At 42.5% G+C, this 23,561-nt stretch overlaps 2 protein-coding genes and 1 long non-coding RNA gene across 3 annotated transcripts in view; 2 read left to right on the top strand and 1 right to left on the bottom strand.

The window, feature by feature from the left end:
• Positions 1 to 13,171, top strand: part of LOC135499999 (uncharacterized) — a 102,111-nt gene extending 88,940 nt beyond the window's left edge. Inside the window, exons 2-3 of the long non-coding RNA XR_010449380.1 lie at positions 12,440 to 12,604; positions 12,843 to 13,171. This is a non-coding gene — a long non-coding RNA (uncharacterized LOC135499999). The remainder of the gene's footprint in view (positions 1 to 12,439; positions 12,605 to 12,842) is intronic.
• A 2,986-nt stretch (positions 13,172 to 16,157) lies between these two features.
• On the top strand, positions 16,158 to 20,102 carry LOC135499736 (uncharacterized). The gene is made up of 4 exons (XM_064790675.1): positions 16,158 to 16,191; positions 16,965 to 17,576; positions 17,847 to 17,977; positions 18,388 to 20,102. Exons 2-4 carry the CDS (start codon positions 16,966 to 16,968, stop codon positions 19,494 to 19,496), a joined length of 1,851 nt encoding a protein of 616 aa, XP_064646745.1. The 5' UTR covers positions 16,158 to 16,191; position 16,965; the 3' UTR covers positions 19,497 to 20,102.
• Positions 20,103 to 20,786: 684 nt separating this feature from the next.
• On the bottom strand, positions 20,787 to 22,843 carry LOC135499803 (uncharacterized). Its single transcript, XM_064790758.1, has 2 exons — positions 22,583 to 22,843; positions 20,787 to 22,287 (listed from the first exon to the last, which is right to left on the bottom strand). Exons 1-2 carry the CDS (start codon positions 22,836 to 22,838, stop codon positions 20,999 to 21,001), a joined length of 1,545 nt encoding a protein of 514 aa, XP_064646828.1. The 5' UTR covers positions 22,839 to 22,843; the 3' UTR covers positions 20,787 to 20,998.
• Positions 22,844 to 23,561: the final 718 nt, after the last annotated feature.

The raw sequence follows: 23,561 nt of genomic DNA on the forward strand, positions 1-23,561 counted from the left end.
TCTTCTGCTTGACTAATATTTTACGAAGAATTTGAAGTGACGATTCGATAAACTTCAGAATATTTTAATACAACGACGACAACAACCTGGGTTCGAACTTATCTCGCGACAACACTCCAGATGTCAGCACCATACAGTGGTGTCTCCATGGCATGCAAGGTTGTGACATTTGTCTTCAGAACATCCTCCCCTCCTTGGGGTGTCCCAATTACAACTCAAACACGTACTATTTAACTATCATCAGTCCAATACCCAGGAGTACATATCTAAAATGTACTTCAAAAGAACGAATATGAAATGCAACAATAACTGAATTAAAAATTAGACATCCGCCTCGAATGGTAAACTGTTACTAAATGCAACTTTATACTAAACACTTCACTTCCTGAAATACTGGCAAGTCCAAAAAGGTTCAGGGCAATCTGGTATTCCAATAAAGCGCAGCAGTCTATAACTGCAGCTTATTAAAGTCCAATGAAAATTGTCTCAACACATTTTGCATCGTTCCAGCAAGCTCTGCAAAAAAAACCCCCAAATTTGTACTGATACATGCAGAGGAAAAACTATTCAGGTTCTAATGGCCCATTAAAAACCCACACACAATCTTTTGATGACTGCAAAAAAAAACACAACCAATTTAAACCTTGAGCTTGCTCAAAACTTTGCCAAATGATTTGAAACACAGTTTGCACTATTAGATCCTTGCTTCTGAATCCATGTTCTACGAGTCAGCGGGTGCTGTTGTCAAAGTTTAGGAATATTGACACCGACTCGATACTCGGAAAAGTCACTTTACTCCACTCGATACCATCTCTCTTGAAAAAGTCAGGAATGTTCAAGTACTGGTACACTCTTTTTAACACTAGAGTGTCTCACCAATAGTCTCTTTAGATTATCCACGAATTAAAAAGAGTAAGTCTCTTCAATAACTATATCCGCTATGATTATTCTACTATTGTACTTAGTAGAAAAACAGTCTCTCGGTTAACACTAATCCAGGTATGTTAACCCATTAATTTTCATCAGCATTATGAAAAAAAAAACACAAGTCTCTTTAGTCAGCCTCGTCGTCACGGAAGTGCTCCAAGGGACAAAGCTTCACCACTGGACGTTTCATCACCATCTCTCCAACTTTGACCTGAGCGACCCGGACAACACCATCTTTCCCTGGATGTGTCTCTATGACCCGTCCTAGCGGCCATTTTCCTCTTGCCATGTTATCTGACATGACAATTACAACGTCTCCTACACGGATGTGACCTTGGTCCTTTCTCCACTTTTTTCTTGCGCTTAATCCTGGCAGCCACTCCTGGATCCACCGATTCCAAAAATGACGGACAAGCTCCTGCACTCTGCGCCAACGCTTTCTCGGGTTAAAGTCAGTAGTGTCAACGGACTCCGGTGCAAACCTGCCTCCAAGGCTGCCATGCAAGAAATGATTGGGCGTAAGTGGTACAATGTCAACTGGATTCATGGATTGATAAGTTAGCGGACGTGAGTTAATCAATCCTTCGGCGCCAACAACTGCACTCAGAAGCTCCTCGTCAGTGATGTCAGCTGTGCCTAGTATCGCGTGAATTGCCCGTTTAGCCGCTTTTATCATGACTTCATGAACCCCACTGAAATGTGGTGCCACAGGGGGTTGAAAGTGCCAACATACACCATAGCTCGATGTTGCACTTTGTATCTTGTCCTTGTCGAGGTTGTCGATTGCTGCTAAAGCCTCCATTTCATTGTCTCCTCCAATGAAATTACTCCCGTTATCTGATATGACATCTCCTGGGAGTCCGCGTCTCGAAGCCATCCTAAAGAAGGCATTTAAAAAACTATCAGTGTCCATACTAAAGGCAAGCTCCAAGTGAACAGCTCTTGTAGCTAAACACGTAAATAGTCCAGTCTTGGCCGATGCATCAAAAACCAAACCTTTTTTTGTTGTCGATTTATCTGGTCTTAGCACTGGAAAGTGGGGCAAATACCAGGCTGTTGTTGGCTGTTCTCTCTCAGCTTCAAGTAGCCTCCTGACATGGCCTTTTTTCTCGTAATCCCCAATCACGCTGCTGTATGCCTCTCGAACAGGTGCGTCTCTCTCCAACCTTTTTTCAGTATTTTCTAATCTGTGAAGAGCCATCTTGTAGCTATCTGGAACCTGGTCCTTGCATGAAGTAGCTTTCCACGGAAGGCCTACTTTGTAGCGACGACGATCATAACTAAGTGAGGACTTTATGGTTTCCATGGCCTCCTTGTCCTCTAACTTGACAATTTCTGTGTCTTGAGATTCATCAATGTCCCAATATCTTCGTATTGTCTGGTTTAGACTGGAATCATCTAAGAAAAGCGTGAAGTTAGTGCTATCTCTAGGCATATCTCTAGCATTACTGTCCTCCTCTGGATCCCCGATACAAGTCCAGCCTAAAGGTGTGAGCCTTGCCACTGGCTCCCCAGGTTTTCCTCGGACGTCTGTGATGGAGTACAGCAAGTCTGACTGATCAACTCCGATGAGTATATCCACGACTGGCCTAGTCGAAAGTTCTCTCGGAAAGTCTATTTTTTCTAAGTGATTCCACTTTTTCTTATGGCGGTTCCAATCGATCACCTGGAGGTTTCCTGCCACCGACCTCTGTGTCGTGTAGGCCGATGCCTTCTGACAAACATTCCCATCAAGACTACAGATACTAAAGTCAACTAATGAGGTATTCAGAGTTTCCTTCATGTTGTTCAAGACGTTTACTGTCAATGTCTCTTTCTCTCCTTCAAGACCCAATTCCGCCGCCACATCTTCGTTGATGTATGTTTTCGAACTGGCGTCATCAAGCAAGGCGTAAACTTTTATGCGCTTTTTTTCGCTTACTAGATACACCGGGATAGTTCGTATGGCCACAAACTTCGGACTGGTAGACATCATTGTCTCTGCATTTGCCGACTCCGCTCTTGCCTTAGGCTTGTTCTCTTTTGCTTGATGCAGCAATCGATTGTGAGATTGTTTGCAGCCGTCGATCCCACAGGTCCTGCTCCTTTCGCATTTTGCCCCGACATGTCTCAGACCAAGGCACCTGTAACAAGCTCGTTTTTCTTTGGCAATTGTCCAACGTTGTTCAACAGGGTTATCCCGAAATACCTTACATGCCCACAATCCATGAGTTGTTCCACTATTACATTCTGTGCATTTCAGTCCTTTTCCTGGCGGCGCTGACTGATGGCCTGTCACAAATGACGATCTTGAAGTTGAACTGTCCTTTCACTCGGACTGTCGTTCTCGCTTTAACCCATGAATTGCTTCCGCGGCATCTATGGCGAACTCAGTTTCTTCGTTGACAAATTCACGCAGAGTAGTAACTGTCCTCTCCTTTCTATTATCATGTACCCATCTGTGAAACCTCGCTAGCATGGCTTCACTTAGCTTCCGCTGTAACGTGATGAAAAGGGAGCCGCCTCCCAGCTCTGATTCTTGATGAGCGTCCTGTAAATTAACCGTCAGGACATCTAGCAACTCTGCAAATTTTTCTAGTTTTTTTGGGTTACCATCCTTCACTTGTCTGAACTTTTCCAACTCTTCCATCCTAAGGATGATCTGTCGCCTCTCCCCGCCATACTTTCGCTCAAGTCTCATCTTTGCCGCTTCATATGCTGCCTTTGAGTGTCCCAGGCCATCTATTACTTTTAATGCCTCGCCTGTGAGGCTTTCCCTTAGACGAAGCAACTTGTACTCTGGACTGATCGAAGCCACGTCAACACAGGCCATAAAGGCAGCTTTCCAAGAGATATAGTTGTGTTTATCTCCTTGGAATTTAGGAATCGATACTCTTGACAGCAACCTTGTTGGGTCAAACGGCGTCACATGGGATGAAGATTGCTCAAACTGCCATTCCTGATCTTGATGCCCTCTTAAGGGAGTACTGCTCGCTGGTTGTGGTAACTCGGGCTTTTCTTCCTTTCTTTCGAACGGCTTTGCCTCCAGGTTGAAGTGGAACTTCTTCTCCTCTTGAGGTAGCACTGATCCCGATTCCGGTTGTTTCACATCATCTTGACCAGACTGCTTCTCCTTCGATTTGCCCCTACTCGGCGTGTTCCTTTTTGCAGCTTTGTCACGCATCGATTTCTCTATTTCCTCGATCTCCGAACCCATCGCCTGGATTTCCTTCTCTAAATCTTCGACTGTTTTGTCTAAACCTCCCACTGCCTTATTGCTACTGCGTTCCTTTGGAGTTACTCTGGACGCCATATACTCATTGAAAAGCATCTCTACTGTTTGGAAGTCATCTTCCAACGATAATGTCTCCAACAGCACTGCGTCTTCTTTTTCACTGTCACTAGTCATACTATACACTGTTTGCAGCCTACCACACATGGTGATCACATCATCAAATGCTCCAGAGCACCGGTCAAAACTATCAACTATTTCACCTCTTGTGGACCCTTCCTTTCCAAGCTGTACGTAAAGGGCGGCTTCTGTACGTGTAAACCGACGTTTGGCATTGGATTTGTCCTTTTTCAACGTGCCAAGAGGTGTACTATCCTTAACAATGTCATTGGACTAGCTGCTGAGCCTGCATGTCGTGCCATCACCACTGACAGCCGTACTGCTACCACCAGTAGCCATGATCAACTTTTAACTGTCTTCGATCCGATTCGATTGTCTATACACGCTTTTCTATACTGCAATGCACTACACTCCCCATGTATCGACGATGTACACACGATGTACAGGGCCAATTCGCACGTGCTCTTGGGAGCGGGTTGTCGTCTACTCATCTACTCTCATTTTTTAGTCTTTAAAGTTCTATTTTTAAACTACGCTCTTGATACCAAATGTTCCTGAGGGTTCCCGTTCCGAAGGGATCCTCTTCTTATTCGTCCTTGTCTTCTGCTTGACTAATATTTCACGAAGAATTTGAAGAGACGATTCGATAAACTTCAGAATATTTTAATACAACGACGACAACAACCTGGGTTCGAACTTATCTCGCGACAACACTCCAGATGTCAGCACCATACAGTGGTGTCTCCATGGCATGCAAGGTTGTGACATTTGTCTTCAGAACATGATGTCCAAAGCCAGACATGTAACATGACAACACAAACAAGGGCTTGATTGATGAAATGATGATACGATGACACTGACAGTTGAAGATTAAAATATGCACAGAGTGCGTCTGTTGTGTACAATAGCACTGTGTGTAGGCCTACATGACGAAAATATACTACATGTACTACTAAAATATGTCAGTACGCCATGTTTACATTTTACAACACAAAGTATAAAAGTGACACTGACAGTCACACATGTCTGACATGACACAGTGGCAGTGCATGTAGTATGTACTACACATGTATGTAGGCCTACACTTTATACAGTATGAAAATGACAGAGACAGTCTATTCACAGACACTCACTTTTTAGGAGACACGGCCCCTTCAAAACAGAAACCCACAGCCATACCTTCTCGTCCCCGCCATCCATCTTTGCTGGAGGTCACGTGGTGTCAGTAACCTCGTCCCGAGGGTCATAGGCTTCATACACATACGGACCTGGGCTCGCCCCTAGATAAAGATTCTGGGTACAAAGTTGCCAAGTGAGCGAAGATGACGAGGAAAAAACACAAGAATATTCTGAGCGGCGGCGTCTTTTTTTCGACCGATGAGAAAAAAAAATGGATTGGCGCGAAATTTGTGATCGGCGGGAAAAAAAAACTTCGTCAAAAACGTACTACCGGGACTTTTATTTTTATTTCACTTTTTCAAATAGGATGGTCGGCGGATTTGTAATCCAACAAATATAAAAAGTATGGCCTTACAGTCGCACAATATTGTCATGGAACTTAGTTTATTCACCAATTAATGATAATTGATAATTGGTAATTGGTAATTATATGTAAATTAGCGTTCTGTCATAGTGATCATTTCACCAAAAATTATCAATGAATATTAATCATGATAATTAGTAAGTGCTATAATTGGCTTGTGTCAAGTCAAATATGAATATATCATCATCTCAGAAGCCTAATTAGCAGTGGTAATTAATGCGGCCATGCCTTTGATAATGTGAACAGATCTCACAATGACACTTTTTGACCAATATGATATGACTTGCTCTCCACAAGGGACGACATTTTCTTTGTCACCAAAGGTGGGATTATTGTCTAATGAATATTTATTTTTTTATTTATTTATTATTAAAACCTCCAGTAAAGGAGAATCAAATATTTTACAGGTTTAAAACTACAATGTTCAACCTAACAAGTTCAGTCAATACTTTACAAATTTAAAACTAAATGTACCGGGTATAACCATGGAGGCACTATAAATATAAATAATAAAATATAAAATTATAATGCCACCATGGTATAACCTAACAGATTGAATTAAAAAGCCTGTGTGAGCAATCTCACCATGGTGTGCTCAGCCGAACCCCTCGTGTTGTACCCGCTGCTGAGGAGGAGACCGCGTAATGAGTCCACAATCCCATCCTCCGCAGCAGGGACAACCGGACGGTCAGCCGAGCGACACCGAGGAGAGAACGCTAGGGAGGCGGGCGCCACACCGAGATCGATCACAGAATCCAGAAGGGTGCCCTTTATGCACCCGGCACCAGAGGCCCACTTTGCCAAAAGAACACAGTTCAGGGCTCTGGCGGGGGAATCATGCCGGAAGATTCGTTTGAAGAGAGAACACTTTGAATCATTGATGCTGTTGCTAATACTTTCAATTCCAAGGGCTTCCAGTAGCTTGGAATGATGGCTTCTCTTAGGAAGACCCAAGAGGCGTTTAACTTGGTTGCTCTGGAATCTTTCGAGAATTTGCCTCTCCAAACTACGCAAATATAAAAAGTGACAACCATATGTAAGAATGGGTCGGACAGTACTGTTCCATAAAAACGTTTTTACCTCACTAGATAAACCTGGATAACACATCCCGTTCTGGAGTAAGCCGTAAACTCTACAGCGTGCGGCCGAGACCCTTCTCTCGACATGAGAGCCCCCCGTAAGACCAGCAGTAAAGTTGACTCCAAGGATCTCAGCTTGTTCTACATTTAAAATCTGATCGGGACCTAGCAGCCAAGCAGGGCTCTGCTCAAATTTGTTAGCCCCAAAGATTACACACCGTGTTTTGGCTATTCCAAAGGTGAAACGCCATCTATCAGCGTAGACGAAACACATGTCAATGAGAGCCTGTAAACCAGGGATATTGGCAGCCAGCAGTGTCACATCATCAGCAAATGCAAAATTGTTAAAAATATGTTTAGCTATACATAGCCCATGCTCTGACTTCGAAAGATCAGTCAAGAGATCATCAAGGAACATAATGAAAAAGATAGGTGACAACAGGCTACCTTGACGGATACCTCTAGTTACCTGAAAGTAGTCACTAAATTGCCCGTTCCATTTAACCGTGGCTTTTAAATTAATGTACCATGAATACAGGAAGAGCCAGTGGCACAGAGGAATTCTGTGTATCAACTTGTAAAAAAGGCCATCGTGCCAGACCTTGTCAAAACATTTGTGTGCATCAAGACTACAGACATACACTGGGCTACCCTTACCGTTAAAATATCTAACACTGTCATGGAGGAAGGAACAAGCTTGGTCAATGCCAAGACCTTCACGAAACCCAAATTGGGAATCACAACAATTCACAGAACCAGGTTTAAGAATACTTTCCATCAGCTTGGAAAAGTTAGTACCCACAGTTATGGGTCGATAATTGGCGGCGTCGTCAGGGTTCAAACTTGGTTTCTTCAGGACAGGGACAATCACCCCAAGGCGCATATCAGACTCCACAACGTGCCAACTAAGCATAGCCGAGAACAGGCTGGCTAGTACTTTACACAGGGTGAGCGACAAACCACACTGCAGATGTTCGGAGGTAACGCCATCTATGCCAGCAGATTTACCACGCTTGAGTGCCAAAATGGCTTTGTGAACCTGTTCCGAGCTAATAACAACCTTATCATGACTATATACATTCGCTTCATATCTACTTCTAACTTGTTCACTCACAGCAGCTTGCTCGGGATCATAGTCGTAATCATCTTGCATAATAGAGCTGAAATGGTCCGAAAAATCAGTTTCAGTAAGTGCCGTTCTTTTGACCGGTGGCCTTCTTCTCAATAAATTCCAAAACCTGCCCATATTCTTGGCTCGAAAGTGACCATTAAGAGTCCTAACAGGCTGACGGAACACCTTTCTTACACACTGGCGCGAGGATCTGCGAAACTTCTTTTTGGCGAACTTATAACAATCAAAGACAGCCCCCTGTCTGGGCCTGCCATTATCACACCAAATTTGCCACCAAAACCTTTTAACATCTCTCAAATAAGATAGGTCAGCACTCCAGTGGGCTTTAGGTTTATACCGACGCGAAACAGCACATCCCGCCTGTTTGGCAGCACTTTTCAAGCCTCTTACAACAGATTTAAACATACAATCAACCATAGAACTGGCTTCGACCCTACTCGTAATAGATCCGAGTTTGCCAATCGGTATCTTGGACAATTCTTCACACAAAAGAGAGTTATACAAAGCACACTTCTCACTATTGTCCCATCTTATAAACTCACTGGCGCGTTGAGGGGAACGCGTGCCGCTAAACTTAGCCCGAGCAGAACATGTAAACATAAACCTCAGTGGCAAATGGTCACTGACATTACAAGCCTCTAGGTCCACAATCTTGCAGTCACAGTTATCATAGCCAAAACAAAGAACATGATCAATCCAGGTATATACTCCTCTCTTATGGCAAAAGTACGTATAATCGGATGTCTGACTAGAATTGAAGTCTGCACAAACCATATCATTGGAACAGATAAAATCAAACAGTAACTTAGAATACATGTTAAAACCTTTACGCTTGAACCACGAGCGCCCAAGTGTATCGCCGCGGGGCAGCTTGGTATTATAATCACCACACACCTTTAGAGGGGCAGCAGCACCATTTTCATCAATACACGACTGAATACTATCAAGACACTCAATAAGTAGCCATATTGTCATGTGTGGCACTTTCGAAGTATGGCATGTAGACATTTAAAATTGTTTGTACAACAGTAGAACCATCACAGAGGGAGACACAAATAAGGCGGTCATTATCAATATCAATTTCCCGCCAGGTTAGGCCATCAATGTTCTTACAAATAATAGCGACCCCGCCAAAGGGTCTGCCTACATGGTGTTCATTAACGTCAGTCATACTTGACTTTGAAAATATGTTATACGAAGCGGGGTCAAACGTGGAGTCCACAGCGGCCAGAGCATCGGAAATCAATGGCAGCTCAAGAGGGGTTAGCCAGGTCTCAGATAGGCACAGGACTGAGCAGCCCCGAAGTCTCTTAACTATGTATGGTGCACTGGCCTTTAAGCCATGACAGTTAAAACTCTCACAGTAGACAGTACGTCTATCGGACTGTTCATCCATGCTATTAGAACCAACGGTGGGACCGGTTATCCCAGTACTGACCTTCGTTCTCGTACTGTCCTTCATATTGACCCTCATATTGTTCTTCATAGTCGGGGCCGCTATCTCTGTACTCGGTGAATCTGCCTCCGTTACGGTTACTATTGTATGAGCAGTGTCCGTTGAACGAATTTTGAGACCGGCCCGCCGTGTGCCGAGGGCCGCGTGGACGGTATTCCCAGCGGCGGGAGTACCCTGACCGTTTCGAGTTGTCATCGCCAGGCGCCGGAGCAGTCTTAAGTTTTGTGGCTGGCGGCTTCGACTGTTCACTCGTCCCAGAGGCGGTGTTGCGCCTCTGGGAGCCCGAAAGGGCCGGATGATCATGCCAAGTGGCCAAGCTGATTCAGTTACAACCTTGTTATAGTCGGCTTTCGGAATATCCATTTTGAAAGCACGGTAATGTTGTTTATCAGCAAGCAGTTCCACTTCACAGCCCCTCACCCCTAGGGCGACAATGTGGGACTTTATATCGCGTACTGAGTGAGTAGGGCTGACGCGTCCTAAATATGCCGATTTAGTGGAGGGTAGCGACGGAGCTGGAGCTGGTTTCGTCGAGGCCTTCAAAGCGGGTTCAGCCCGTCTCCGCTTCCTTCGCTTTTGAATTCTCCGCTGAACTGTCGGAACGGTGAAGCCGGTCAGATTGACGTCGACGTCAACAGTTGCATCGACCGAAGTGGCAGGCGAGTCTGGCAGTCCAGGAGCACTTTCGTGTCCCGACTCAAGCTCGGCGCCACCAACTATGTCCATTTCGGCCTCAGACACTTCCGAAACACAATCCTCCGAATCCTCCGAGTCACTGCAAACCCCGGCGCCAGCGTTAGCGGTAACCGGGTGCAACGCCTCCAAGGATGCGGTCAGGCGCTTGTTTTCTCCCTTGAGTGTCCTCACCTCAGACTCGAGGCGTGTAAGCCTTTCGGCTTGCAAAGCAATCTGGCTTATCAAGGAGACAAGGCGGTCGGTATTCTTAGGATCGTAAAAGAGTCACCGTCCTGCTCTTTTGCGCCATCCTCATTGTTCACAGGTGCACCCTCTTTGTACATTTTATCAAGGTCTTTCACTGGCTTTTTGTTGGCCAAACTATTGCCAACATTGAGCACATCGTCTATTATCTTATGCTTTGCTTGCCGATTTATCAGCCGTCTATCCTTGAATTGTGGGAACATGTCTACACACGACAAGGGCATTTTGCTACGCAGCTCGCACAAAGTTCCCTGATCCATTAACACAAGCACCTTTCTAATGTCATCCAGCGCATATCGGTATATGGCATCCACTGAGGACACAAACACATCAGTGATACTCGGATCTTTTATGAATTGACATAGCTCGGATAGGTCAGTCACCTTTCTGATGCTAGAGTTTTGGTCGTTCTGTCCCGCAGGCCCCTTATCGGCGTGGCCTGACGGGGGTGATTGACCAGACCCAATCTGTCCATCCTGTTGAGGGAAGCGGATGGCATTGCATTTACCACACAGAAACAGGTCACCCTGCCTCAGGCGCACATCCAAGTGGGCTTCCTTGTGCGGGCATGGGCCGTTCGGTGTTCCTTCACAGTTCGTCATCGTGTACTTTGCATATGAAAAACGTCTGTCCTGAAATGGTGCACAGAGTTACGTAACGATCTCTGCTGGCAGGCCTACACCGAGTAATGCATGCAATGTGTGCGTGTGTGTGTGTATGCCAAATATGGTGGCAGTTTTTCAGGAGTCAAAGTTTCTCACTCGTTTCATTGACCTGCTCCAAAGAATTCTGGAGAAATACCTCCCTGGTCAGTTGGCAGGGCCACTCACAGACAAGTCCTCCGAATAATTAGGGCAGCGTATCCTCGAAAGTTGACAAAATCCGTAGTTTGTTTGCAGCGAGAAAAATCGACTACAAATCTATAAATACTTGACACTAAACTCCGAATAACGTAGGGACAACATTTTCTTTCGCACTAAGTGTCCTTTATTCACATTGATGATTATGAACGGCCCCTTACCCCGGTGTAATGTTTTTGAGTGTTTCTGTTTTTGAGTGTTTCCCCTCATTGTTTGGGAACGCTCAAAAATAGATTGACGAGTTTTTCTGTGTATCCCCCCTATTGAAAAGTCATGGTCTCTCTAGCTGCCTATTGTTTGGAAACACTGAAACATGGGGAACAACCACAGATGTTACACCGGCCCTTACCATAAATCTAACAATCCCTGAACAATCATTGAACAATAGAACGAATTCTACTACTATAGTTTTACCTGTTGTTGTGGGACAAGGGAGACTAGTGTCTCGTGATAGTAGTACGTAGGGGACACCATTTTCTTTCACACCAAGTTTCCCGTCCTCGTTTTCTTGTAACATTGCAGAAGTTGATGGGACTTTTCACAAAATTCAAGCCCATGATCCGTGCGGAAGATTATTGTTGGAATGGCAACCCGTAGTTCATATATTTCATCAGAATTTATGCAGTCTGATGTTGCAAATTCTCGGAGAGAACATAATAAGTCAGTTATATTATTTGCAGGACAATCATTCATCATTCGTTCATTGGCTCGCAAGACCCCCCCAACTCCCTTGCGCGATCTCGAGATTGCCGCGCAATTTCGGATCCTAAGAATGCGCAGCGCAATCTTAACATAGCGCAGATCGGTAAAATGCGCGGAACACATGCAATTAATGAATTAGATTCCTTTACATCAGGTGGAGGAAACCACTGGGACTGGGAGCCACAACAAACATGACAAACCAGGCTCCAGCAGCAAACAAAGGCGTGCATGGCTCGCATACCATGTGTTCTTTTGTTCGTTGTACTTTGGTTTGTTGTGGCTGCAGTGACTTCCTCCGCCTGGTGTGAAGTCATTTGATTGAACTTCTACTTCAAAATATTGTAAACATTGGAAGACAATACATGGACAACTTCAATTCAAGTATAAAATTGCTTGATTAAGTTGGTTGTTTCAAAGAGGATGTTGATCGGGTTTTGAAATAGCGTTTATGGTCTCTGTATTGTTTTCAGGAAATTGTATGTCATGTTACAAGTGCTGCACCAAATGCGTGTGTGACTATTTCGACTATTCCTCCGAGGAACATGGATGATAAAGCGTGGTTGAAGGCCAAGCAGATCAACGAGGCTATCAAGGCATTAAAGATGACTTATGCGGTGAAGATATGCAATGTTTGTGTATGTTGATCTTGGCGGGGATGTTATACATGGTTTGCGAAATTAAACTTCGGCCATTTTAAAACACGCCTTTTTACAGGCAACTGAATAAGGTGGACAACTACAAGTAAATTGGTTGAATAAGTTTGTATATTTTTGCTGGTGGAGATACTGATGGTGTGAAGTGTTTGATTTGTGATGAACGTAAGATTTGCAAGTGTAGGACTTGGTTATTAATAAGTGTGTGTTATGATTTCAGCGTGTTTTCTGTAGAGGCCGTGGGCAGAAAGATAGCAGCCAGGATGAAAGGCCAGCGAAAACAGACTTGGTTAGCCGCAATGATGGATTGCACCCGACTTTGGAAGGAAGCAAGGTGTTGACACAGCTTGTGAAGATTGCTCTCAAGCTACCAGGGGCTCGTACATCGAAAGTTGAAGATGTGGTTGTTCAATATCCATATTCGGTCTGTCAGGTGTGCAGGGCAGCAGGACATGGTTCTGGAAATTGTCAGCAGTTTTGGTACAAGTGAAGACTAGACTTGGGTGTTTTTATGTGGATGTGGTGATTATGATGGTACATGTACTTGTATTGTTGACCTAATCACTGGTGAATGGTAATAAATCTGAAATTATTTTCAATTTTGTGTTGGGTGGTATGTTTATTATAGCTGTGTTGTATTGTTTTGTTGGAAAGGCGTAGGACGCTTTGTGACATTATGTTGCTTGTGAGAAGGTTGAGGAAGCAACATGTCTTCACTGCACTGTGGCCTGAGTGGGCACCTAAAGCGAATTGGAGTAAGAGGCACATCGCAATGCCAATGCACGCCAGGCAGAAGCTGTGCAAACACTGATGCACATCCTACAAGACTGTCCCCTGCACCATGATTTGCGACGTAAATTCTGGCTTGCAGCCACGATGGTGGAAGAAGGGCTGTGGGGAACACTGGTAGACCTTCAAACGACAAGCCACTTCATCTCTGCCATAGGACTGAAGTTAATAGTTGTTGGCAGGTTAGGATGTGACAGTGTCTTCGATGAATGGTTGTGACAGTGTCTTAATCATGAAGCTCCTGCAGTCTTTGGTGAATGGCTGTGATAGTGTCTTTCAAACATGTCAATGTCAAAATCATAAGGCTCCTGCAGTCTAATTGATCAATGTCACCATTGGCAGTTTTTGTGGTGTACATTTATTCTGGTTATATTATATAGAGTACATGGTCGAACTTCGCCTATCTTGTCATCCACCCAGCATATTTGGTTGTTGTGGTCCTCGTCTTGGGCCAAAGTTGACATTTGTGATGGAGATGGTGTCCAACATTCTGGAAATAGGTTAGGGGTGGCATGCTAGTATTGCATCATTATCAGGCTCAAAAAGTGCTGGAGGGAGTCACTGATGAGATTCAGATAAGACTTTAGTAGCAAAATATCTGAATATTACATCTTCTCATCAATGGACAATCAGTTGCTCTCCAGCTGAAGTCCATACTGTCAATGTAATGTGAATAATTCAATTCAATGATACAAGACTAGGGATTTGATCGATCGAGAAATATGTCATCTTTATTGCTTTCCATCAATATGCAGAGTAATTGCAGGTACATGCAAGTATCAGTAGTCCAAAATTATAGTGATATTAAGCAATTTCATGATATACATATAGGGGAAATCATTTCTTAACACTTTCAGCGCCCAGCCATATTTAGCGTACTTCCCCCAGGGGCCAAGGTTACGCCCCTTTTTACCCTTTTTCAAAATTATGAAAATAATAGAAGGAATAAAGATAATTACATAAAATTTTCTGTGTTGGTTCTTCTTTATTAGATCTCTTTACAATGCTAATTTGGAATGATAGTCAGCAAAGCACTTGATTTTGCACAATGGTACCCCACACATAGAACAGTAATATCTGGTGTCTTTCCGAAAACCCCCGCTTTTTGGCATACTCTCGGCTACATCTGCCCCCGTCATCAATCTTCGACCCACCATTGCGCCTATTCGAATGCAGACGATCTTGGCTATAAATAGCACATTGGCTGAACATCATACTATCACCTCAAGCGCTGTATAGTTAAATTATTTTCCCCTATACTGCGCTGCTAGTCGCCTCGAAGACAAAGCGGGAAATTTAAAAATGCGACGTAATATTACGTCGGATGGCTCAACCCTGTGAACTTGCAAGACGTAAAATGACGTCGGATGGCGCTGAAAGTGTTAATAAGTCACATTATTGAGGTTACTGTTAATACGAAAAATGTCATTGACAACAAGGACAGGCATGTTGGCTTGTACATGTCCACTGGAATGACAATCATGAAGACTAGGCTTGACGGTGTTTGGACATTGAGGAATATGTGGAGTTGTCCAAAACTTATTTATAAATTGAGACAATATAAAATAATAATCAAGAATTATCAGCTGTCTTCGCAATTTTGCCCAAGAAAACATCAGTGATAATAGTTTGTGATTTAGTAGTTTGGTGCATGATTCCTAAATCTGCACCTGGTTCACCCTGATGATGAAAAATGTTTTTCTGAGAAAAGGTTTCTACTTAACGTTAATTTATAATCATCTGATATAGTGCTTAAAAGTAATAAGTGCAGTTATCGAAAAATATATCATAAATGTGGACAATGTATGATTGAGATCACAAATAATTCAGCAGTTGCATAGTCATTTTGTGCAATGAAATGTCTGAGGTAATATTTGAGTTTTGAGATTTGTGCCTCACAGTTTACATATAGGTACATGTATATACATTGATATAAGAACATATTAAACAAGTTACAAAAATAGAGGGCATGGCTGTTATAAGATACACAAGGCAACAATGGCAGGCATGGCATCTTGTTTTCATGACCCATAAGTGGTAGCAAAAATTAGATGGTTTACATTATACTTATACACCACATGCAGTGTGAGATTAAACGATGATCTTTGTAGAGGTATTCACCATTTATTTCGCTCAACGTTTTCCATCGGTATTGATGTTCATGATGTCATTAGAAAAGGGTAGATGTATACCTGGATTCAACTCAATTGGTCCAGCAGTTATGAAATGTGTTGTGCCCATGAAGGGCAGATGTTATGCTGGAGGAACTGCTTTCGGAAGCGAGCTAAAAGTTAATTTAATTGATGTGATCACTCATAAATGCTGACAATATAAAATGTGTATCAAAAATAATTCAACAAATACAAAATATGTCTTATCCTACTTGCACATAATAGTGGTATTTACATTACATAGAGAATGCTTGTCTTTTCTTCTTATGTAAAAGTTCTATCATTACGGATGCACTTACACCATTTTGCACATTATAAAATAATATACAATATATATGGCATGGTCAACTGGATTTATGAAAAACTGTGAGTTGGAAAGAAAACAGGGTTTAATTGGCCCTCCATTTTAGTCAGTAGGCTTGTTTTGAATGGAAACCTTGGGGTTGCATTCGTGTGTCTAAATATACTTGGGGATTTTGTTATATCATCAAAAGAACGTCAAATCAAACATGGAGTCTATGTAGTGTATTCACGCGATTCACAATTCCCACAATGCACCGCGCCGTGGGGGAGATCCGGTTGCGAATGTAAACAAAACAATGCATTGAAGTAAGTCGAATCCCGATGAATATTCTTATTTTAAGGTCGTGATTACGTCAATAATGTGTTAGATTGCAGGCTTAGTTCAGCCACATCATACCGGTCATCAAACTTCGCCTGAAGTTAGCGAAAATGCACCGAAGAGCGAGTATTTTTCATGCAAACGCATGAACGCGAACTCATGCATGCAAAATGCATGCAGTGTATCGGTACAGTACACGGTGACGATATACATGATGTATACGGTATGTTGTTAGGCGTTAGTGTGTGTAATGTACAATGCAATGTACATGCCCAGGGCTAAACACCCCTTTATTTGGCCATTGAATATCGTGATATCTACTAAAACTGGTAGACTATCTTCACTGACTTCAGGTTATCATCGAGCCTGCCCTCTTCTAATAGCAGACAACGCCTATACATGTACATCATGATCTCATGATCATCACTGAATCAATCATGATCTTATGTTGTGGTGGGTGTGGTCTAAAGACTCTTTAAAAGCAGTTTGCTGATATTATGCCTATATTAATAGCTCATCATGAGTTGGGAGAAATTTTTGTATTTTTTTTTCAATGTCAAATTCGTCCACATCTTCCCCTTAAGCCTAGGCTAGGGCCTACCGATAGTGAAAAACCAAGTAATTATAGGTCATAACTGGTTCATATATGGTATTGGTCATTGGGAATTGGGTGTCCCTGCTGATAGCTGATGATAGACCAAGACTGAGGCCTGCCTTGATTTATTTTTCATTTTTATTGATATCTTATCCCCTTTTTCAGAATGCCGAAAGCCACCAAGGAAAAACGAAATCCTGGCCCATCCACCTACCTAGACGTTTCAAGATTGCCGTTAAAGGAACTTAACAATTTGTGCAACGCTAATAACATCAACATCAAATATGGCAAGAAAGCAAAAATTAACATCCTTTCAAATAAACTTTCTATCACAACCACAGGAAAAAAAAAAGAACCTGCAGTTCCACACTTAGACAACCACAATTTATCTAAAGAACAGCTGATTGAATTCCAGACCCTTACTCCTGCCCACCTGGCAACTTTGAAGGAATGGACAAAAGATCTCGAAAAAATTCCTGATGTGGATGAATCTATTGTCAAAAAGTACTTGTGCCAGACTAGGGTCATTGGTCTATCAGAAGAACGAATGTATAAATTAACTAGACCCTATCAGTTGAAAGACTTTGTACATTCAATGCTCATTCATACCAGTCCAGCTCCTGGCACATCTGACATGTCTGAGAATACATTTATAGCTGTGCAGGCTCAGTGTAATGCATCACAAAGTTCATCCAGTGACGACGTGAAGGTGGTGTTCGCCATACTGGATTCATTAACTGGCCAGCCTCATGGAGGGTATTGTACATGCACTGTTGGGTAAGTCAAGTAAATACATAACTGGGCTGTCACATAAAGCATTTCTTCAATTTATCTTCTTTGTTTTGGTTGCACAGCAGATTGAATTTTGTGGAATTCAAGCAGATTGAATTTTGTGGAATTCAAGGTCCCAGTGCAAGTGCAAAGTCAAGTGTTACATACATCACATGTCTGTTGTACCAGTACATAATTTCCAGTGCGATGACTGTCCAAGTAGTAAACTACATTTATGACTCAATACCGAATCAACCAATGTTTTCTTTATTCCAGCTTCTGTCAGTCATGTGGCCACATAGGTGCAGTACTTTTCCAGTTAGCAGATCTAGTGGCATCAGGGTTTACACAGCTTCCCAATGATCCATCATGTACAGACAAACTTTGCCAGTGGACCAATCCCAAAGGTATGTAAGGTGTGGTGATTTTTTTTAGTGGGCTCAAAGTTAGCTTTTTGCGTAAGAACACAAATTCCACTTTCCATAAACTGTACATTTTTCTTGTGCAACCTAAAAATCAGTAAGTTTTAGGAGCACAGTGTGAAAATTTGGTTACATGTGCACAGTGAGCTGCCAAATTAGTCTCAATTTATGTCACTCATTCATCTGCCTAAGGCATGGCATTGGCAGTTAGTGGTCAGGATTTCCTATCAATGGTCCTGTCATCATGCTACATGAGAAGAATGATAATTTGTAAACTGTTGTCTAAATACACACATCATGTATCGTAGTTGTTGGATTAATTCAATATTTCAGTGGTACCCAAACTGGCAGTTTATTCATTTTCTTACTTCTTGCCACCAATCATATCATTTCAGGTTCAAATGTGCCTCCAAAACGTTTGGATGACATCAGGGTGAAGAAGAAGGCAATCACCACTCAACGCAGAACACTTGACGAATACGGGGCTAATGTTTTGCCATCAATGGTATCCAAGCAGCCTAGCTCTCAGTTGATCCTCAAGCTCAGGGACAATCTTTACCAAGCAACGCAACACCTTGGACAGCATGTTCCTGCTGTCAATGTTTTAACACCAGAAAACTTTAGTGACAGCAGGAATCCTACACCACCACCTCTTACTGTACTCCCAGACAAAGCAGATGCTCTTGATCCTGCTATACTTCCAGCAAGGGTAGAAACTGTAAAAACAAAACCTTTGCCAATTGCATTACACCAGGGTTTAAATTTTTCTTTTTCTGACGATGCACGCGCTGAAATTGAAGACATCACGAAGGGACAGAGTAATAATGTTGAATGGTTTAAACAGAAGATGGGTAGCCTTGGTGGCAGTATAGCTGGACAAGTCTTGCGCCATGAAAGAGGGGCTAAAATATCCACTGAGCGTCTTGTGAACCAAGTTATGGGCTACAGGTATCTTCAAACGACAAAACCAAAAATGGCTAACAAAGCTAGTCTCAAATATGGCATTGCTTCAGAGCCAAAGGCCAGATTAAGGTACACAAAGCATGCAAAACCCCAACACAGAGATTTCACTGTGCACGAGTCAGGGCTTGTTGTTCATCCAACAAAGTATTATATAAGGGCCAGCCCCGATGGTATTGTATCTTGTTCATGTCATTCAAGGAAACTCCTTGAAATAAAGTGTCCATCCTCAGTCAAAGACCTGGACATAGCAACAGTGCTCGGGGAAAATAAGTTGAAATATCTTGTCAAGAATGAAAATGGCACTACTGAATTAAAACAACACTCTTCAGATGGCTATTATGCTCAAGTTCAGACTGGAATGGCTGTCACAGGAACAGAAGCTTGTGACTTTGTAGTTTACACAAAGTGTGACATGCTTGTTATTACGGTGCCTTTTGACACGAAGTATTGGGATGATGAGCTTGAACCAGCATTAACTAAGTTTTTCACAAAATACATTGTTCCGTTGATTGACAGGCAGGGCAGTGTTGATGAAGAATAAGCTAGACTGGAGTGTTAGTTGGCAATCTACTACTTCGGTTAGGCACTCAAAAACAGGTGTTATTGAATGGTCAGGCGCTGAAGATCAGCAAGTTAACTATTTCTTAAAGGGACACTTATGCCATGCTTTTGAATGGGACAGATTTGAAATCGAACCAGCTGTCAATATTTACAGATTTCAAATTTGGTGTGGGAATTGTAGATTTCTAGTCATAATAATCTTTGTTGTCAATTACTTTCTGAATTCCTGTAATGAATGGGATCACAGATATCTAGTCATAAAATTTCTATGTACCAGATTTGTTGCGGTGAGATTTGTTGTTTTGGTCAGTGTTCACAATTAACACTCGTATGTGTGGGAATTGTAGATTTCTAGTCATGATAATCTTTGTTGTTGTCACTTTCTGTATTCCAGTTCATAGATGATTGGGATCACAGATATCTAGTCATAAAATTTCTATATGTACCAGATTTGTTGTGGTGAGATTTTGTTGTTTTGGTCAGTGTTCACAATTTACACTTGTATGTGTCTGAGTGACAAATATTCATGTGTCTGAGTGATTTATTCATTCTATTTAGAAAAATGAATAAAATCAGATTTTTAAAATGATACTATATGTAGTTATAATATTAGCTTTTGGTGTAATACATTTTGCTTCATCCTCAAGACCTTGTCCTCTCAGTAGAGCTACGTACATGTGGCGCCTCATAAAGGAAGATGTCTGAATGTAGCTGATTGATACTAGTACATAATAATGTTGCCTCAAGAGCATGTGAGCAACTGCTCATAATTGGCTCTATAGACGAAGGCAAAGTGGCCCAGTAAATGGAAAACAGAGTCTGTGGAGGAAACCTGTGCAGACGGAGTCGCCCACCCCACTGCGTGAAGTCACAACCTTGATAGGATTCCAACTCAGGACGGAACTCGAGGTGGCAGGCACATGTTACCATTGTGCCACTCCACCTGCTGATTCATATCGGGGTATCCTATCCCGTCATTACTAGCTATCCTGGCCCGGCATACTGTGCCAGCCCTGTCTGTCATACTGGGCTATCCTTGCCTGTCATACTGGGCAGGGGAATGTCCAGGATTACACCCATGTCTGGAAAAGGCGACAGATCATCCATTGGCTGTGCTGGAAGAGATTTAATGTACACTCTCCCGTCATAAATCACCTCCGGTCACTATTTAGGCATGGGGACTTCTGGCTTTTTGGAAAACCTAGTACTACTGTAGATAAGAACAAAGAAAAAGGTACTTGTATTTTATCACAATTTTTTTTGGAGACAGGAGATCATATCGACACTAGTACAGCAATAGTATTGCAGTCCAGGAATTAATACAGAACCAGACAGATGCAAAGACATGTAGTGTAAGGGACAAAGGCGAGGTCATACATTTTGTCAGATGGCCTGCAATATGCCTACAGTCCAGGAGGCATTATGAAAAGGCACGATTTCTTCAGGTTGTCCATGTCATGCCTGTGTAGGCCTTTTAAATGATCACAACTTATGAATGATTGGCAGTTGGAAGTTACTTAGGTATGCACATACAATGAAATACTGATTTATAACATCCTTCATGGAAAGTTTAACAGTCGAATCCCAAATGTGGTAAGTGCGAATCCTTTGTATAATGCGCTCAACATGGATTCGAACTTCTGCAATCTTGGCAGACCCTATACACTCAGCTTGGGACATCTGTGACCTACTACGGCCTTTAAAGTTTGGAATGATTAGTTCAACACCTAAATCATTCAATTCCTTGTTGAGAGTAAATCCTCTATCTGCCATTACTTTGCTACCAGGCTGTAAACCATCTAAAAGTTCCTGACTGGACATGGTGATGTGATTGTCAGTAGCTCTACCACCATGGGCTTCAGAAACATAGTTGATTGTTAGATTTGGAGAGAGACCAACAAGAAATTTGACAGTGTCTCTTGCCTTGTAATTGCTGTATGTTTCCTTCCTTGCCTGTAAAGTACTTGACCTCTCCAAGATGAGTTCTGTGCAGTCTAAAACAATCCTCAAAGAAGATATGTTTCTGAAACACTCGGGCATATTTTCAACATCAGCATCAGATTTCATCTCAAACAATGTTTTCAATTCTTGAGCAAGAAAATTTACCCATGTGGACATGCTCTTTGATATGTATGACTCACTTACACCAAATGTTAAAGCCATATCCTTGTTTAATTTCCCAGTTTTCAGTTTAACAAGAACAAGGAAAAACTCTTCCTTGAATGAAAGCTTCCTTTCTTTTCCAGGTTTTGAACTTTTTGTTTCACTAAAATGTTTATACTGTTCGGTTCTTGAACCATTCCAGTATTTCAACTGTCCACTTGACCTTTTTTCCAAGTAGTCTGATAAACTAATGAAGACAGCATAATTGGGCATATTAGTCCAAAACCTGAAGTCTTCATCTTTGTCCCTTATATTGTCCAAACTCAGAACTCTTCTTTTCAGTATGGCGTTTTCCTCTTCCAGCCTTATAATGTTTTGTTGCAACTCAATGTAATCTAAGGGGTACACTGTTTCATCAACTCTCGTGTGAATGTAGTCATGATCAGTTGTATTCCACACTGATTTTGAGTTGTCTTCTTCATCTGACTTTACCTTAGGCATACTACATGTACTGGTATTAAGTCTCTTTCTCGGTGTACTGTGGAAGTCAAGAGGGGGTATGGAACCTGCTTTAGCTGATGACTTGGTTGTTCTGGCATTTGGTGATGGTTTGGATGGAAACAGGGAGGGGATGTAGCCTGATGTCCCCGGGGTGTAGGTGCGCTTTCCTGAAAAATATAACAGTACACTGTAGTCTGTATATATACTAGTAAACATTTCAAAATACTTTACTGATAGGCTCATGAGTCATGTAATGTTAATGACCATAACAAATCAAGTCTGTCCAGAAATCGATTGCATGATTGCATGGCTAGGACCTGGCTGGCAGACAAATTCAATGGGCCTGGTGGACGGTCGGTACTGAGACTCGTAGAGGTTACTTTCTTGTACTATGTGTCAGTGCCATGATGACCTGATGATATCAATTCTAACTAGAATGAAATCCACACACAGCAGACTCACCGTCCGGGAAATGATCGGAACAAACTCGATCCCAAGCGCTGGCCACCCGATCATGATTGGACCGCCGCCGGGGGATGGCTTTCAGCCACTTCGTCCGCAGCAACGGATCGGCCGGCAACCTGAAATAACTTCTCTGGACACCGAGACTCCTGTCCACTCCAGCCCTGCTGTTACAGTCATCAACACAGCAAAGGTGTCCTGCAGAATTCGGTCTTTTTGACCGTACGATGAGGTCTTTTTTGGTTGATTCCGCCATGTTTGTTTTCATTCTCAGCACCGGATCTCCCCCGCCTGCGGTGCATTTCGGGTAGTGGGAACAAGGCGAATGTCCCGCTTATATAAGTTTGTATCAACACTAGCTAACTACAGAAGCATACAATTAACTACAGAAGCATACAATTACAATGCATGGACTCAATAAAGCATTTTTATCAACAGTAATGCCACAAATGTAACGAGTATTTTAATCAAATGTTAAATGCACAGAATATAAATCTGTATCATGACTTTAAATTCGACTACAAAAGCATGCATTGTAAAGTCATACAATGGATGTGTAACGACCGTCCTTGTGAATGGAATTGTCGTTAATGAGTTCCCGTCAACCCCTGGCAAAATGAATGAACCTTCACCAGCGTTGACGAGAACCAGAGTTTGTGGGGGTGTGCATTGACCGATAAATTATAAGCGCTAGAATATACCCAAAATATGTTTATTATGAACAAACTAGATTCCAGATTTCACTTCACATTCATCCAACCCAATAAACTGCATGGCCAACCAGATATGACCCCAGGTTACCCAAATTCCTTCTCACCACACTTGTTCTACCAACAACCCAGAAGCCTAAATTCCCCTGTCAAAACGACATCTAATTGGAGGAGAAATCACCTATTAATCAAAGTACCAGTCAGATGAACCAAAGCCAATGTAAATCTATACAGGGTGGCCCAAAACAGTTCACCAACCAAGACATGGA

This window comes from Lineus longissimus, chromosome 15, assembly GCF_910592395.1.
Source record: "Lineus longissimus chromosome 15, tnLinLong1.2, whole genome shotgun sequence".
Lineage (NCBI taxonomy): Eukaryota > Metazoa > Nemertea > Pilidiophora > Heteronemertea > Lineidae > Lineus > Lineus longissimus.

What these genes read in the sequence shown, in the direction of transcription:
- LOC135499736 (XM_064790675.1), top strand. Translation starts at nt 16,966, where the DNA reads ATGCCGAAAGCCACCAAGGAAAAACGAAATCCTGGCCCATCCACCTAC. An exon ending in TATTGTACATGCACTGTTGG is followed by an intron (nt 17,577 to 17,846) that starts GTAAGTCAAGTA and finishes TCTTTATTCCAG; the next exon opens with CTTCTGTCAGTCATGTGGCC. An exon ending in CCAGTGGACCAATCCCAAAG is followed by an intron (nt 17,978 to 18,387) that starts GTATGTAAGGTG and finishes ATATCATTTCAG; the next exon opens with GTTCAAATGTGCCTCCAAAA.
- LOC135499803 (XM_064790758.1), bottom strand. Translation starts at nt 22,838, where the DNA reads ATGGCGGAATCAACCAAAAAAGACCTCATCGTACGGTCAAAAAGACCG. An exon ending in TTCCGATCATTTCCCGGACG is followed by an intron (nt 22,288 to 22,582) that starts GTGAGTCTGCTG and finishes TATATTTTTCAG; the next exon opens with GAAAGCGCACCTACACCCCG.